The sequence below is a fragment of the Neophocaena asiaeorientalis genome, unplaced genomic scaffold (genome assembly GCF_003031525.2).
Source record: "Neophocaena asiaeorientalis asiaeorientalis breed wild unplaced genomic scaffold, Neophocaena_asiaeorientalis_V1.1 scaffold906, whole genome shotgun sequence".
Classification (NCBI taxonomy): Eukaryota; Metazoa; Chordata; class Mammalia; order Artiodactyla; family Phocoenidae; genus Neophocaena; species Neophocaena asiaeorientalis.
This window is the reverse complement of record NW_020172272.1, coordinates 238,873-257,415: the sequence shown is the minus strand read 5'-3', so window position 1 is coordinate 257,415 and position 18,543 is coordinate 238,873. Positions and strand designations below refer to the sequence as shown.

General features: G+C 40.5%; 1 protein-coding gene across 1 annotated transcript in view; it reads right to left on the bottom strand.

Annotated features, from left to right (window-relative positions):
- Positions 1–1,934: 1,934 nt before the first annotated feature.
- The window catches only part of LOC112411973 (DNA primase large subunit-like), a 223,324-nt gene continuing 206,715 nt past the window's right edge, over positions 1,935–18,543 (bottom strand). Inside the window, exons 11-12 of the mRNA XM_024763397.1 lie at positions 8,972–9,040; positions 1,935–2,552 (exon numbers count right to left, since the gene is read on the bottom strand). Of these exons, the coding sequence (XP_024619165.1) occupies positions 2,331–2,552; positions 8,972–9,040 (291 nt within the window). The 3' untranslated portion in view covers positions 1,935–2,330. The remainder of the gene's footprint in view (positions 2,553–8,971; positions 9,041–18,543) is intronic.

Below are 18,543 nucleotides of genomic sequence, written 5' to 3'. Positions count from 1 at the left end.
AAATTGTGTAGACCTGTGAAGCATGAAAAATAAATTGCTTTTTCCAAGTCCACAAACCACCAAAAAGGCATTAATGTCTATCTTCTTACATAAACCTCTAACCCCTATCCTCCAATTTACACACTTCACAAAATATTTATATATTCTTCTGTATAATACATGACAGGAGATCAAGCCTTATTACAAAGAAATGGAACTGGTAATACAACTAATATTTAAACTAGTTTTATTTTGGAGTTTGACTAGACACAAAACATTCAAGTTCTTGAGGCTGCTAGGATAAAATAGTCAACTCAGACACATCTGCTTGCTGTCGAGGGCTCTGATCTGTTAGCTGGTGGGCACACACACTTCAAGAAAGGAGAACGTGCAGCAGGAGAAAAAGAGAGCCTTGCATTGTGACAGATATGAAATACCCTGTCCTAAGATTTCTCACTGAGCTACAGTAGTAAGACTGCTGCTTGTTTTTCCCTTCTAATACAACAGAGACCTACCTTTCTATGCTTGGCTTTCCATCACTAACTTAATTCTGTGGTTAAGACAGCCACATGAAGCACTTGTTCTTAACATTAAAAAAAAAAAAAGGGCGTAGTTCTGCAGTCCATGGATGAAGTGGTCGGCAGTCATTGGATTCCTGCTGAGAATTATACATGATACAAGGAATAGCAGATGGTTTCAGAAGGGAGAGATTTATAGAGGTAATTTGTAGTGGAATAACACTATTTTCTGAGCTAGGTAATAATTCACAAAAGACAAGCAAAGGTTCAGATAATATCTCATTTAATTATATGTTACTAAATATTCCAAGAAATCTTTGCTCAGCAGCCTAAGATAAAAACCTGATGAGCTGACATTTTTAGGTTCTGATGCTCTGACCCTGTTTAAATCCTTTTCTCATCGCTGCAGTTTCCCACAGGACTTAGAATGTAGTTCTTCTAACAGTCCAGTTCTCTGAATGCAATACAGTGTCTCATGTGATTCAAGAGGATAAAGGGCAAAAAGAGTGGATATATGTATATGTATAACTGAATCACTTTGCTGTACACCTGAAACTAACACACACAACAATGTAAATCAACTACACTCCAATAAGAATTAAAAAAAAAAAAAAAAAAAAAGAGGATAAAGGGCAAGTGCCCTTTTCCCCAGGAAAAGAGGACTGCATAGAATCGTGTTTTTACATAACCCAAGGGAGTAGGTGAGGACAGGTTACATTTCAACCTGGGTCTCCCCTCTACAAGTCCAAATCCTCTGGGTGAGTGAGCAGAGCCCACAGGGAGGAAATGTGTCAGATCAGGGCCTCTCCAGGCACACGGTGCGTTAGTCACTCACCAAGGGCAGACAGAGAGCAGGGTGCTGATCCAGTGCCCCTGGGACCAGCCACAACATCCACCAACTCCACTGCTGGCACCAAAACAGGCATTATTACAAATATGGGAATATTCACCACTGAAGCTGATGAATTTACCAAACCTACTTGGCAGTTCACAGCAACCACAGAAGCAATGAGGTATGGAAGCTAGGAGTGGAATGAAGAAACACTGCAGACTCTCCTTAGAGCCTTCTCACCTTAGTGATGGGGTGTTCTCCCCGAGTGAATGGAGACGACAGTGGATAAGGAGGACCATCACTTTATATAATAAAATCCTTCTATTTGTTAACAGTATGACTGTACACATTCTGTTTCTCTTAATTCCTGAGTCACAACTCACTTCAGTAAAGTTTGCTACCACTCAAAGGGGTAAAAGTTCTCCTTGCTGACGTGGAATAACCTCAAATGACCAACTCAAGAGAAAAAGGAAAAACAGTTTAAAATCTTCACTGGTGATTAGGCAATACATTGCATATGCCCAAATACCACTTTAAAAGCTGAGATAATATCTCCTCTGTTAAGGCATAATATGACTCACAATTAGACGCAGACACACTCATTATACATTTTGATATTTATTAACAAAAATGGTCTAGAAAAGGCCTGGGTCAACATTACAGTGCTAAGTGTTAAAATAAAAGCTGTTCTTAGTCGTACTGTTTCTAGGGGACTGTAACCAGTCCAGAAAGCTGTTTTATCTCCTAAAACGGGACTTAAATCACACCATTCAAGTGTTAGATTTCAAAAGAAATTCTTCCTCTTCTCTTCTGTCACAGCAAAATATACGAGGTCTTTGTTTTTACCTGCAAGGTGGCCTTCCCGTGAAGCGCGTGAACGTGTGGATGGATGAAAGGGGGTCGGGTGGAGGGAGAAGCAGACAAAAAAGAAAAAGATAAAATCGTAAAGTAGGAAATAAAAACTAGTGAGGAAGACAGGCTACCAACTGCCCAAGAATCGTTCACTGAAGCAACTCCTCCAGTCCCTCCAGATCCATTTCCAGAGAGGAGTTGAGCGAAGCCAGAGCAGATGATGCATCCTTGCTTCTCTGGACACTCAGTTTGGATTGGGGCGTTTCTGGTTGGACAGATTCCTTCTTGAAGTCTTTACCTCCACTGAGGATCCGCTGGCTCTCAAAAAAGAACTGGTTTGGATGACTCAAAGAAAAGCCACAATCATCTACCTGTACAGGCAAGCAAATTAATACGTAACAAAAGTACAAATAAAGGGACGTCAAGAACCGCCCAGATCTCATTCAAAACCTACTCAATACACGAAACACAGATTCTTGTTCAAAACACTCAAACCACTGCTTACATGATTTCTCTCACAGGGAGTTTCAGCCACTGCCTGACAGTTACGAATCTTGCGCTCTACGTCCAGCCCAGACCCCTTGCACTTGGCTCTGCTTCCCCACCCAACTCCTACCTGCCACCTCAGATGGCTCAAAGGCACATCCAAGCAATGCCTGGCATCTTGTTGGCCAATAAATATTTGTTTTAAAAAAAAGAAAAACACGAAAAAAGGAGGGAGGATCTTTCCAGATGAGTTGGGTTTGGAAAGGTGAGAGAGTGAAAAGCTGGGATAATGAGGTCCAGGGTGAATCAAGCAGCAGGATTCCAGGGTCAGGGTGAAGAGGAATGTCTGGGGAAGCAGGTAGTGCAGGTGGGCTGCTGTGAAAGGCACAGAAAGGGGGTAACAGGAAATAAGGCTGGAAAGACAGGCTGGGGCCAGACCACGGAGAGCCTTGACAACCAGGGTAAGTAGCCTAGACCTAATTTTGTAGGCATCACAGAGTCACTAAAATTCCTTAAGAAGGGAAGTGATGCGATTAAAGATATGTGTAATCTTATGGTAGATTAAAATGGATTAGCAGGGAGTTAAAAGTTACCGTCACAGCTCAGGATGAACCTTTTTAACAGGTAGACCCATAAACAGAAACAAGGTTTTTTCTAAAACTTACTTCAGAACCTCAGGATTCTCTTTAGTCACTTGTTGATACATGTTGGACCAATACTTTTTTTTTTTTTTCTTTTTGCGGTACACAGGCCTCTCACTGTTGTGGCCTCTCCCGTTGTGGAGCACAGGCTCCGGACACGCAGGATCAGTGGCCATGGCTCACGGGCCCAGCCACTCCATGGCATGTGGGATCTTGGACCAATACTTTTTTTTTTTTTTTCTTTTTGCGGTACACAGGCCTCTCACTGTTGTGGCCTCTCCCGTTGTGGAGCACAGGCTCCGGACACGCAGGATCAGTGGCCATGGCTCACGGGCCCAGCCACTCCATGGCATGTGGGATCTTCCCGGACCGGGGCATGAACCCGTGCTCCCTGCATCAGCAGGCAGACTCTCAACCACTGCGCCACCAGGGAAGCCCCAGACCAATACTTTTATAACAATTCAGTGTATAGCAGATTGGTAGTGTACACACTGATTCAAGAGTTACTACTCAGATCACTAAGAACAATTTTTTACCTGCTACTTTGCTGCTTAATTTCAAAATGTTGCCTGAATGTTTTATCTAGGATTTTTTATTAACAACGGACTCATTTGTGAACTTCTTCATTATATTGTTTTTCACCCAATTCATTAAAAAACTGGGAGATTCAATATAAAATTTGCATTTTACAAAGTGTTCCATGAAAAGTAAGTTTATTGCCTAGCACGTTTCAATCAGAAGACTTTATGGTTTTTATAAATAGAGAATATTAGAGATTGGAAAGATGTAGGGAATACTTTAAACTGGATCTTCTCCATGTACAGACTAGGAAACTGAGACCCAAAGAGATTTTTTACATGGTTTAGGCAAAGTCATAGAGCACCAGAAACTGGATCTGTCTGAATTAGAATTCAGGCCTTTAGCTCACTTAGTTACTCTGAAATCTGTTTTAAGAGGTTTTATGGAAAGTCAAACAAACTTACAATCATATCATTATAAATATTATTTTTAGAGATAAACTTGTCTATAAAGATTATAAAAAACACAGTGGTGTCATTTCATGCAAAAAGAAGCTAGCACCTTTTGTGATACTTAATTACATATCGGGTATTTTCTACACCTTGCCTCAAGTTGTTAAAAGTGTCAATATATCTATCACAGAAGATGACTCTGCGGATTAAAGTGAATGATTAGATTTCAGTGTGGACAAAATGAAATATGGTAATCTTTATACTAAGCCTCAGTTTCCTCCCCCATGAAATGGAGGTAATAATAGCAGCTATGTCATAGGGTTGCTATGAGGAAAACCAAAGAAATAGGAGTGTAAAAAGAAAGAGTTGTTGGTTCTATGAAATCTAAATTAAATGCTTGGAAAGACTCAGGAAAGGCAAGTTACTTAAAACAAAAGAAAACAAAACCGAACTTCCCAAAGATAGGGAGAAAGATCAGATTGCTTTGTATTATAATTAAGTTCCTTTTCCACTTTAAAGAAACCAAAACTGGAAATTGGTGATGGTGTAGTATGCATATGGTTTTTGAAAAAAAAATGAAATCAAATTCCAATCCCAAACCTACATTCAAACAAAAGACCCTGCCCTTAATAGCAAAAGATTAGTAAACAAATGGCATTCAAATGTTTTACCTTTAAAATGTAATGTTTAAAAAATACATTTTTTAATGACTGCCCATTTTAATTAATACTTTTATTAACCAACTAAAACAATGCCAGGGGTCTTGAAATGAGGGCCTATAACCATGGTTCTGTATGATGTCATGTTTCTCAATTTCTCTCTTAGGTCTGCAATCACCCTTTCTTAACTCATTTTGTTAAGTAAGCTCATTTTACCAAACATCTATTAAGATGTCTGGTAGCATGATGAACTTATGAAGAGTTTCCTTCTGTTTACTGGATTGTATTTCTTCTAGGATGGGTTCTTTCTTTTGAGTGTTTTCCCTCTTTCACTTTTATTTTTGCCTGAAGGAAGGTATCTTTCATTTTGCTCAGGAAAATAAAATTAGGGATTTTTAGGGAGGAAGGGGAGAAGCATAAACCAAATAGAATTAAAATAGATTTTACTTTAAAATTAGTAAAAAGAATAGAGAAAGAGATTTACCCACATCTAAATGCCACATTTCATTTATTATTGCTTCAAAGTCAGCAGCTTTCCTTTACTCCTCATTAAAAAAAAAAAAAGGAATATTCAGTTTGCTGCATTCTAGATATGGAAATACTAAGTGAGAATTTTCACAATTTTGTTTGATATGAATCTTGTTTCTTTCCTTGCCTTTTTTCTTGTTTGGTTGCTATGGTGATGTTTTTTCTTTGTGGTTGATGATTTTTTTATTATGTTTTGTACATTTTGTTAAATACTGGGAGAGGGAAATTCTGTGATGCATCTTCATTCTGTCCTGTTATCTTGGAAGGCCCACAGTACCATAAAGAGCTAAAACAAGACTGGTAGAAGAAAGAAGTAGGATGGAGCCCTTTATAGGCTACATTATAAATTTTGGATTTCACCTGAAGAGTGATAGGGAAGGCTTTTAAAGTTTTTTTTAAATGAAGGTTACTGAAATGATCAGGTTTTTCTGTTTTAAATATCACCCTAGCAGCTGTGTGGAGGAGAAAGAACTGGGCAGGTGCATGTGTGCAGCTGCTGGGAAAGGAGTCAGGAAGGCACTGCAGTGAGTGACCCGCATGAGAGACAGTGGGGCTCCCGGCTCAGGGTTTTAACTGATCTCCACAATGATCCTGAGTGATGATTACAAAGCTTAAATGTACTTGGTATATACCATTTAAGATTGCAGGAAAATGTGTGATAGATTTTAACAAGATATCTATGGTGAAAAGAGAATTATGCTCAGCTATTTGCAAAATAAGTATTCAGAATGACTCAGCGCTTAAAGAGATCTATTTCTAAAGAAACTTTTCAATTAAAATCCAGAGTTTAATCTTCACAAGTCCTAGTGTTTTCATTTACAAATGGAGTATGCCAAAAGAAAAAAAAAATTCACTTCAATATAAAACATTGTTCCCTAAAAATACTGAGGAAAACAGATTTCAAGCAGGCCAGCTTTTGATATCTACCAAGTGAATCTCTCTCAAACATGAGCTTGCAATGAGCATGTTCTGCACACAATGACCTTCACACAAACATAGGTCTCATATTTCTGCCACAGAAAATGTGGATTTTGAAGGACTGGAAGCAATACTGTTTTACCTATGGGACGTTTGGGTTTTAATCAAGAGGTTTTGCAATGACACCTTATAGTGAAGCAGCTGGTCTTACCAAAAAAGCCATATGGAACCACTGCAGCACTGCTGTAAATGTTATCAGTTAACTGGTTCATTTTCAAAACTTTCATTAAAGTGAGTTTAATCACAGAGGCCTCAAGAAAATAAACATAGGAGTTTTTTTTGGGGTGGGGGGAGGAGAATGGCAGCAACATGAAATAAAAATAGATTCTATTTTTAAATTAAATTAGAAAAAATAATAAGCAAAGAGACATATTCACAACAAAAAATCTATAGTGAGACATCTAGTGGATGCAAACAGCCTTTTTATTCCCTTGATTTATATGTGGCTTAAAGTAGACTACTTCTATATGTGGGAGGATTTAGACATATGTCTTTTTAATATCTTCATTAATCTAAGGCAAGTTTTAAAAACTGGCTATAGTAGTAATACTCTTGCAGGAATAATCAATAGGAGAGATGCTACAAAAGCATATTGGAGAAATAAAAAAGCACTTCTTACTTTTTAGTGATGTCACAAACTCAGTTTTCAACAGTTAGGTGTAATAGTAAGAGGACTGGACCCAGGGGCCAGACCAGACCAGGGTTCTGGCTCCAGACCTCCCACTAGCCAGCTGTGGTCCCTAGGGCATCATGCAGAGTCACTAGGCCTATTTGTTTTTCACCATAAACTATGAAGGCTGCATCATGAATCTAGACAGACAGGAAAATACTAATGGCCTCCACAGCTGTTATTACAAATACAGTCCCAGGTTTTACAGAACAGCAGTCAGGGTTAGATCATGAGCTCTAGATGAGGTCCTCGACAGCCTGGTTCAAATTTAGACTCCACTCCTTAGGACCTTAGTCTCTCAGCCTCTCTAAGCTTTGTCATGATGGGGATGCAAATCATGCCCAGCTGTGGTCTGCAGTGTGGACCAAAGGAGCCAGTGTGTCCAGAGCACTAACTGCTAGGCCTGGCACATGTGAAGGGTTCTGTAGGTGTTGGCTGATATTACCATTATTATTTTCATTATTATCAGTGATGTTATATTTTTGCTATGAAATATGTAAGAAATTCTGCAATTATATAACCACGAAAGAAAAGTTATTTCATGAAAACCAGAAAACGTAAAAGTGATTGTAAAACTTAGCATATTGTGGGGACTTCCCTGGCAGTCCAGTGGTTAAGATTCCGCGCTTCCAATGCAGGGGGCACGGCTTCAATCCCTGGTCAGGGAACTAAGACCCCACGTGCTGTGCGGCGAGGCCAAAAAAAAAAAAAAAACTCAGCACATCGTGGTAGCTGATGATGAATTCAATACATGCAGCATCTTTTTTGGGAAGGTCACGAATCCCTTTGAAACCTGATAAATGCTTGACTCCAAAAACGCACATATGTACTTAGAGAAAAAAATGTTTCAAGAGGTGCATGGACCTCTGGTGCATTCTTGGCTGTCTTTCCTAGGTTAGGAAGCCATGAACAGGACCAGTACTTGCAAACTGGGGGTCTGTGAGCTAAGTCGACCTGCAGATGTGCTGTTGGCCTGCACACGGCCTTAAAACTTGTCAATGTGAACGTCTCTAACAGCATGACTTCTTCAGTGGTGTTATCTCAGGTAGTTTCACTTTTTTGGGTTATCTGCCTGACCCCTGCAGGACTCTGAGTTTGTGACCTATGCTTTACATCTCTCAGGACCTACTAGCAGGCCTTTTGTATAGGAGGCTGGCAAGAAAACAACCAAACACGTTTCCCTGACTCTCTTGCAGCTAGGGGTCCACTGTATAACCTAGGTCGCCATGCAGATAAACACAAGACTTGGGAACTAGATTAGGGCAACGTGAGTTGGCAACCACAAGTAAAAGCATCCAGTTTTCTACAAGAAAGATGGCAAAAGCCTTTGGTTCTTCTGGACAGCTGAAGCCAGTGTTCCAGACCTACTCTGAGAAGTGGTTACCTAAGGCCTGTGGGTCCAGTCCGGCCCAGAATCTGCTCTTGTAAATAAAGTTCTACTGGGACAGAAGCATGCCTGTGCCTTCACACACCGTCTGGGCTGCTTTTGCACAAGAGCAGCAGATGGAAGCAGCTGTGACAGGGAACACGTGGACCACAAAGCTTCAAACTTTCACGACCTGGCCCTTCACAGAAAGTTTGCCAACCCTTGGTCTTATCCCTAGCAGTGGGGTGGTGGGTGGCAGCCATAGTAAGATTTTCTCAGGATGTAGCTTCTCTTAGTTACAATATTCCTGGTTCTGTAGCATCCAAGCTTAATTCCCTGGCCCTTCTATAAGCAACCTCATACTGTGTAATAATTCCCTTTCCACTGAAAACAGCTGGAGTGGTTTCTACTGCTACAGCAAAAAATCCTGAATGAAACACAGAGTAACAAAAGACAAAGGATCAGGTTATAAAGTTTAAAAATTTACTTACATTATGTGTCATCTCGAAGAACTTCTGACAGGCTACATGGTAATGTGTCCCTTTTACTAAATCCAAAATCTAAAATGAAGGGAAAAAAGTGAAAGAAAAATTAGAAATTAAGTTTCTAAACCACTGTAGCTCCTGGTTGCCAGCCTTTTCATAATCTTCATTCCAGATAGGAAATGCATTAAATCATGTAGCATGCTGTACCCCTGCAGCCTGGACACTGTGATAATGTTGACATCATACAGTAGCTGTTTAGGTTGGCATTAAACCACTGATGACAAGAGATAGTAAGTGATCTTGCTGACCTACCAAATGTGAATTTCAGTAACTTTACCTTGACAACAAGATGAAAACAGATCCTAGTATTATGACTTTGACAGTTATTGTCAGAATATCATATTGCAACATCTCTTCCAAAACTGTAGGTATAAATCTAGTAATCTAAATGGTTGCTGCATGAAGCAATAAGTATACTATTTAGATTTTTACTTTCCACATTACCAGTTTGTACAGATACAGCATAAAATACAGCTGTGTGCCCATCAGAAAAATTTAATGTAAACCCTTTGGATGAGTATCTGTGGAGAGGGAATGCTTTTGCCTTCAATCAGATTTGTCCTTTTCTGAAATGAAGTTATTTCTAGTAAAGCTCAGCAGAATGTGAGAGTAAATAGTCTATTCTGACCACCTATTAGGAACATCATCCTATCTTTTGTAAATACAATTTGCTATCCAATTCTACTTCATGTAATCTCTTCAGAACAGCACAAACTCCCATCCTTCTCAGTAGGCTGCAATAACAGTTGAAATTCGTAAAGTTTTATCACCTTTATCACCTCCCCTGACAAATAAATAGAATATATATTTGGCCTGTTCATAAAACACAGTAAAATGCTTAAATTAACAGACAGCCTCAAATGAAGGAAAAAATAATTCTGGAGAAATGTTAATTTCTATCCCTTTTCAAAAGGCTGACCTTCCTATGACAAAAAGAAATGTACATGAAGTCTCAAATTCTTGCTATCCTCATTATTGAATATAGCTTACATCTTTTAACAGATACACACAAAAAATTACAGTGCAGAATGGGCATCACATTATACTGACAAGAGTATGCTTAAAAGAACTGTTTTTCTCTGACTGTCTTGTAGATTACATTTCTAAATTTCAGGTCACATTTTATTAAATCCTACGTGAAAGACCTGTGTAAACGCCAACCAATCACAGCACCCAGGATTCTGCTGTCTGCCTATTTGAACTGTCTACTTTTCTTGAATTATTAGAGCAAAAGTGAAAAATAAATCAGTTTTAAATGAATGACTATAAACTTTTAAAATGAAGAAAGTCACAAAGTTTTTAAAGTAATTCTAACATTCTGAGCTCATATTTGCCTATGTTTTTAAACATAGATAATTCAAACTGTGCTGAGATAAACTTGCAGTTGAGTATTGGCAAACATCAGTGATACCAAGGTATGAATATCTATGAATTACAATTTTGGAGAAGCAAGGTCTTCAAACATAAACTTAAGTTTAAATGATGCCATAAATTACCTGAAGAGAAAATGAATTCACAGAAATAGACAAAAATCCCAACTGTATGGTATGTAATAAACTCCCTTTATTTAAAAACAAAACAATGAATCTAACATCTTATTCTGTGTATATACATTTCTTGTTTATATATATACACATATATGGTATATTTAGATATCTTCCTTGCAAAATAAATATGTAACATTATATATAACAATCTAATATATATGTTTGGGAAACATGCTATAAAGAAATACTTATAAGAACCCTACTAATAAAAATACCTAGTTGGGTGACATACACATATACAAAAGTTATTATGGGAAATTGACAGAGAAGCCACAGAATGTGAGAAAAGCTGATGTACCTTGAAATTTTAGGTTCCATCAAAAAATTAAATTTAGATTAATCACACAACAATCCCCTCTCCACCCCATCCCCTACTCCACTCCAGAGACTAGGCTCTTCTTTAAGGAAAATCATTCACTTTTCCTCTGACATTTTTCTTCATCTTTCTAGGAAGAGTTTTTATTTGAAGTTGCCTTGCAAATTCATAAATAAATCATTTGCCTATCTATCCTTAAATAACTTCACCTATCATGTTGCAGCACATTTGAGTGGATGAAAGTTTCTGCACAGATGTAGAGGTGTAATGGGGAAATGAGGCAACAGGGTGTTTTTCACTGGCTAGGAAAGCTGTTCAGAGGAAGATAAATTGAGTCCCAAGGAGAAGAGAGAGGGAAGAAGAAAGATAGCAACAAACAGGTCAGGGAGACAGTAGTGAGCCAATAGGAGAAACATGAGAGAAAGACTGCTCTGAGGTGACTGGGTATTACTAGTAGGGACTGTCTTCATTTCTCAGATGAAAAAATATACCCTCTTAAAATAGGGGAGTGTGTCTGTCTAGTGTGGGCCATTTAACTGCAGAAAGAATTAAAAAACTGAAAAATCATATGCAACTGAATGATCTTGTTTTCCTTAAGAGAGTTTTTCCTTAAAAAACTTACATGTTTTAAATTAAGATAGAACTTCCCTGGTGGCGCAGTGGTTAAGAATCCACCTGCCAATGCAGGGGACATGGGTTTGAGCCCTGTTCCGGGAAGATCCCACATGCTGCGGAGCAACTAAGCCTGTGTGCCACAAATACTGAGCCTACACTCTAGAGCCCGCGAGCCACAACTACTGAGCCCATGTGCCACAACTACTGAAGCCCGCGCGCCTATAGCCCGTGCTCTGCAACAAGAGAAGCCACCGCAATGAGAAGCCCACGCACCGCAACAAAGAGTAGCTCCCGCTCACCTCAACTAGAGAAAGCCGGCGTGCAGCAATGAAGACCCAATGCAGCCAAAAATAAATAAAATTTTAAAAATAAATAAAATACAGATAGAAAATGAGAAATATTACTAAAAAGAAATCCAACAAATAAAAATACATACTTTAGTTTCCCATTATGATCTACATTAAAGAGATACAGGAAAAGACAAGGAAGGGTCTTGGACACTGAATGAGGTTTGGTTTTCCTGAGTGGAACAGGGAGCTGCTGCAGTGCTCTAAGCACTGGAGTGAAGCGGACGACTCACATTTTCACAGGATGTTCTGCCTACTGTGCTGGGGGCGGGGTGGAGAGTGAGCTCATTGCAAGAGTCTAGGGGACAGACCAGGGGGGGCCTGGACCAGGTGCTGACAGTCGTTGTGGGGAGAAGGGGTGCAATTAGAGATAGAAGCATTTCCCACTTTGTGGCCATGGGCTGTTTTTGAAAAACAGCTATTCTATGTGATAACACTCCACAAGGGCCTGTCTCCCCATGTTCTGGAGTAAAGAACCCTCTCCCTACCCCAACTGACTTCCTAAATAAAATGCAGTAAGATACCCACATATCAGTAGGAACTAGCATGTAAAATACATGCAAAACACCACAAATACCGCTTACTAGTCGCTAGGCAACGTGATGAGTAAGAGTGTGAGGCCTCAAGCCCCCTGGAGTCAGCACCCACCCCCTGCTGACTTCAGCCTTTGCACTGGTGAGTCTGCTGCTCTGCTGTCTGCACACAGCACAACTGCAGACCACCCCTGCACCTTCTCTTCTTAAATTTTCTGATACAAACACCCCTGGCAAACACTGTATTAAGATATCCCACAGGTACATCTATTTTGAGGATGGTGCTGGTCCCATGTGCTGATGGTTGGGTGACTCCAGGGCAGGAAAGACAAAGCTAACAATCAACAGGAAGGGAAAGGAGAAATGGGGTGTGAGCAAGACACTAAAATGTAGTTTGTCAAACAGGAGCAAAAACCGAAATGTGGCAATGAAACACCAAAAGCCAAGAAGGACAGATGTCCAGAGGGCTGTGTAACGGAACTTGGAGTCAAAGCTTCAATTCTCTGCGATATGTCTAAACAGCCCTGGAAGAACTCAGAGACACTGAGAAGACTGACTGCCAACTTGGCCGGGCTGACCAGGGAGGGGTCTACAGCAACGTCTGAAACGCATGACAGCTGTGATCACTAAGCCATCCTTCCTTCCTGAAATTCAGGGTCTTAGGAAGAGTTGGTCTCATTCAGAATTTAAATTTTTTGTGTAGTCATAATTCAAGTGACCTTTTTTTAAAGTGCTAAGTTTTAACAGAAGAGTCCGTTTCCCTGGGCTGTGGACAGATATGCCTGACTCAGCCAGATGACTGTGAGCTTGAAGAGATGTTAGGTTCAACCAGAAGTGGTATGCTTTTCTTTGAAGCTATAATTTTTCTTTTATGTTTTCTCAAGAATGAAGAAATACTGGATGTGGTAATATTTTACGACGTATCAATGTTGAACTTACCTACCTAACCATGTTTTTTAAAATATGCTTTGCTTGGGGGGCAGGGGTGCATAGCTAGTTAGTTCATAATGTGCGTGTTTACATATATTTTTTGTGTTAGTCATATGTTGAACATGACATTAAAATTTTTTTAAGAAAAAACATTTTGTAGAAAAACCAGAATGAGGAAATAGGCAGTAGTGCTTTTGGACAGTGTTTGTCTTGCCAGCAGAGGTCCTGAAGGGCCAGCTCCCCAAGGTTGGGGGCTCAGAGGCAAGACTGGCCAAAGGGAGGGTTCGAAAAAGAACCGGAGAGACAAACACATATACACAGAGTGGAAAACTCTACAAGAAGAAGGAATGTACGGAGATAAGAGAAGATAAATAGGAAGGTGAAAGAAGCAGGTGGGAGGAAAGTGTAGAAAGCCCAAGAAATGTGGTCAGTGAGACAGAGCCACTCTCTGCATGGCCCGTAGATGTCACCACGCAGCCCGCAGCCTGCAGCTGTGCTCACCCAGCAAGGATACAAACCCCCTCCAGGAGCCCCCATGGTCCTTCTGGAAGAGCCACAGCACACCACGGTTTCCTCGTGAACCAGCATTAATACCAAACTAACAGTTCTTTAAGGAGGAAAGCAAATCAAGTGTCAATTCCGATTCCTAGGCTAGATGTTTCCTAATTAGGCTTTAGAAAAATATAATTAGACAATCTGAAGAATCTTATCAAATAAAGGCTTATTTGATGAAAACAAAAGATTATTATTTAAAGAAAAATTCCAGTGAAGGTCTAAGAATATTGCTCAAATGGCAATTCGAGTTTGGTTTTTAATGCCGATATTTCCAGGCTAAAGTACAAAATGTGAAGCTTAACAACTGTTCTAATACATCAGTAGTCAAAAGGCTAAGAAAAATTAAGAGGAATAGTGGTATTAAACTACTATATTTTGGTAACTCATATTCTTTAACTTTTTTCTCTCTATATCTTAAACTACTTATCAGCTGACTAAAGTCCATCAAGAAGAATATTAGTTTTTCTTTTGTTTTTTTTTAACAATGCAGTTTGTCATCTTTACAAGAAAATGTTCATCATATTTGTATTTCCTAAGTTTGGTAAAATCATTAATTACACTTCATCGACTATTTCATCCTCAAGGCAAATTACTGTTTGGTTTTGAATCCAAATTAAGTGGCTAATAACCAAGATATCCTTGCAGGGGAGGGGCAAAGAGCAAATAAGGCGACAGTTTTCTCATTTGATTGGTGACAGATCACAGCCATTGACAAACATATGCAATACAAAGTACCGGTGGGAAATGTTATATTTATACTTATACACACACATATATACGTATATGAAAACAGAAATATAGATAACATTTTATAACTTAGAGCCACCCTTCCTTCTCCCTTCTGATGCTCATACTCTCAGCCACTGAGACATCCTCTCCACCTTTGCTTCAGCACCTGCCATGAGGTCCAGATGGTTCTCTGATGGCAGAATGCAGCCACCTGCCCATGCTGGGCTGCAGGGAGGAGACGCTGACCTCACCAACCAGACACACGGCTCAGCTGTCTCTAACTCAAGGTCACGTTCTGTTTTAGTTAAAAGTGATAACAAGCTTGTTTCTTCCTAAAAAATCAACCTTTTAAGAGGAGATATTTGCTGATATTTTCCCGCTCCATTTCTAATCTTCATTTCGAAGGTGAGAGAAAACACAGTTGTGATGTAGAGTCTGGAACACTTTTGATCTTATTACTTGGCCCCTGTCTCTCCCACAAAACTTACAACTCTGCTGTGACCTTCACCTACTGGGGGGTCAGGGGCAAGTTTCCCACTCATGAAGATGTGCTTTCCTTCGTTTAAAACATTATGTGCCAAGAAGTTTTCTGAGTCACTCTTCATTGTCTATAAACATAGCTATCCAAATAAATTGATTCTCCCTCCAAAGGTCTTTAAAATTAATCTTTTCCTCTCCATTGTTCAGGCCCTGATCAATCCCTTTTTATTGCAAAGCTTCTTGATTTATCCCTTCCTCATTCAAGACAGCTTCTGAACTGCCACCATAGCAACTAACTTTCCTAAAACCCAGATCTAACCCTGGCATTGCTGGCTCCCAGACTCCTCATCATGGTTCAAAAGGCCACGAACCATCAGGCCACAGTCCCGCCTCTGCCCCCACCCAGGACCCTCCTGCCCACCTGGCCCCTGGGTCCTCACACTCCAGTCCAGCTTCTCCCAGGGTGTATGGTTTGGAATTTTAGCTCACAAAACTCCTGTGATAACGCAGAGGGTTTTCTTGTCTGATGCATTGTTTGATTTGGTTTAGTCCAGAATTGTCTAAGTTTCTTCAGGGCAGGACTTACCAGGGTGGTGTTTCTCAACTAGTCTGTCTCCAGAACCTGTTTTCATAGATCTCACAAGACTAGGGCTCCTCAGAACATGCCCTGGCGCCTTATCTGAATGTGCTCACCTCCCCTGAGTCTCACTCTAGCCCTTCTCCTGTCTAGCCTTCTCTCACCACACTGAATTTCTTTACTGCCTGTCTCCTCCACTGGAGTATCACCTCCGAGGAGGAGGGGCCTTGCTATTAGTTCATCACTATATTCCCAGGGTCCTGAATGGTAACTGGAATACAGTCACACCCGATCACATTTGCTGACATTGAATGGATGCTCCCCCTTCGGCCTGATAAGCCTGACTTCCCTCCAGTGGGGAACTCCTACCCCACCTTCACACCCAATGCAAACGTCACTTCCTATGTGAAGCAATCCCTAATGTCACTCCTCCCTCCTCAGCAGATCTTCCCCCTCTGGCTCTTCAACTAGCATTTAGAATAATTTTTTAAAGCACTTCTCCTACTTCATTATAGTTAATTATGTCTTGTAATGCCACTCGACTAAGAGCTCTAACACAGCTTCTTAAATCTTTTTGTTTCCAGACTTGAACATACGGAAAACTCAGCAACATGGACGGTGCTCGGGAAATGTTTATTGAGCCATAAAATAAATGTTTTTCCTCCCCAAAGAAACCTCATTCTGTTTGAATCCATCTTAGAGCACTTTTACCAGAGCCTTTGCAATTAGACAGTTGATTTCCATTTCTCTCTCTCTTTTTTTTATTAGTGTAGCACCACAGGAAAAAAATTACTAACTTAATTTAGTTCTTCCACAGGCTTTAAAAGGGCTTGAGAGGTTTCTCCACTCATATCGGAGGACACTTTGGAGAAGAGAGCGACATCACTCCATCAAATTAATTGGAATCCAAATGTAGAAATCTGCCATCGCTGTGTATAGTTTATACAAACAGGAAAACATCCTGGTCTGTGTACACAACAGCCCCTGCCCACACCTCTCAAACGAGCTTTCAGACTATGACCGAGTCAGTTGCACTCTCTCACTCCATCCACACAGCCCACATTCACTTAGCCCCTTGAAGGGACTCCAGGATTGGGTTTATAGAGATGAAAGATACCATTTATGTCCTCGAGGAGGATAAGGCTACAAAGACAGTCTGGAAGGGAGGACAGACAAGGGAACAAACAGTACCAAACAGGTGTTGACCTGATACAGGAGAACACAGGATGCTACCAGAAGGGGAGGGGAAAGGGCTCAATATGAGTTTCAGGGGAGAACGGAACCAAGTGGTAATAATGAATCACAACGATGAAGATAAAGAAAGGGTTAGGGCAACCCAGACACGGAGACGACATGCAAAGGAGGCACAGAAACTCCAAGCAAGATGCTTGGGGACAGGAAGAATGTAAAGTATATTAGAAATATGACCTGGCATCAGTGTGAAGGACTTTCGGAGGGAAGAGGGGCTGTGGACAATGGGAAGAGAGTAGAGCAGAAGGGACAGACTCAAGAGCCCTGGGAGTGGTCGTGGATGTTGTCCTGACTTCCGGCTTGAGCATCTGGTGCTGCACTCGCTCTCCCCAGAGGCAGAGTACCAAGGACACGGCCGACTCCTCAGGACCAGGGCCAGGACCTGGGCACACTGTCTCCAAGCTCAGAGAGTGCTGACGACTGAGAGCTGGCAGCAGTCCCGTCGGCTGGGGAAAGCCATCTTCCCCAGACCCAATGACCAGTCGACGACGCAGCACGCTCCTATCAAGGACCAGTCACAGCTCCCTGTGGGGCCACCTACAGACCACGTCCCCTTCTGCTCCGTCCTGCCTGCTCCTTCCCTGACAGGTGCTGACCCTGAGAGCACTTCCCAGCAAACGTCCTGCATGCAAACCCCACCACAGCGAACCAGACCCCGACAAAGTGCAAGTTGTGTTTTCCTTGTTTGTTTGCTTTTGCAGGGAGAGGGATGGGAATCAGGTGAGGAAGAATAAGGTCTATAACAACATCTTATACACCTGCTCTGTCTGTATCAGATATTGTTCTGGTTATTTTACTTAATTACCAGCTCTCTAAATCTGTTTTTCACATATATATGAAAACACATGCGAAAAAGAATGCTTATAGCAGTTTTTTAGGCCTTTGAGATGCCTGGGAAAATCTCATCAAAACTGTGATCCTCCCCAGTTAGAAAAGTGTGTCACACCTCATAAATCCTGAAATGTCCTGCAAGTCAGCTGAATTCTAAGTAGAAGAGAGGCTTTCTGAAAGGTATATAACACTCAAGTTTAATAATCATATTACATTACTCCCTTATTTTTATCCACAATATAGATACCCTAATATTGAAAATGTCCCACTGTCTTTTAACTTACTATATTTGAATAAAGGTTTTGAATCATTAAAAATACCTCCAACATTTGGGTTAAAGGATTTAAGCTTTAGGGGAACATAAACAACTAAGTGAACTTGGAATAGGGGAGGGAGAGAAAGAGAATGCTGAGGAGAGGACGGAGGAAGGGGAAGGCAAGTGAGAATCCTGTCAAGTCTGCTGGGAGGGGCAGACAGAAGTGCAGCCAGACCGCAACCCCACAGTTTACTCACTAATCACAACTGTGCGGCGGGTATCCTATTTTTTTGCTTAATATAAAAGCTTGCCACTTCAGAATCACTATGTCCTATGATCTTTATGGAAATGATGAAAAACATTTATCCTTGACTTAATAGTTATTTTCAAAGATCTTACCTATAAAAGGAGATGTAGCCTATTTGCTTGAAAACAGAAACTAAACTAGAAGAAAGAAACTAAACATCTGTCACTCAAATGAGGTTTTTTCAAGGACTGGAAGATTGAGAAATAAATAACTATACATGTTTACATATAAATATAGGTGTGTG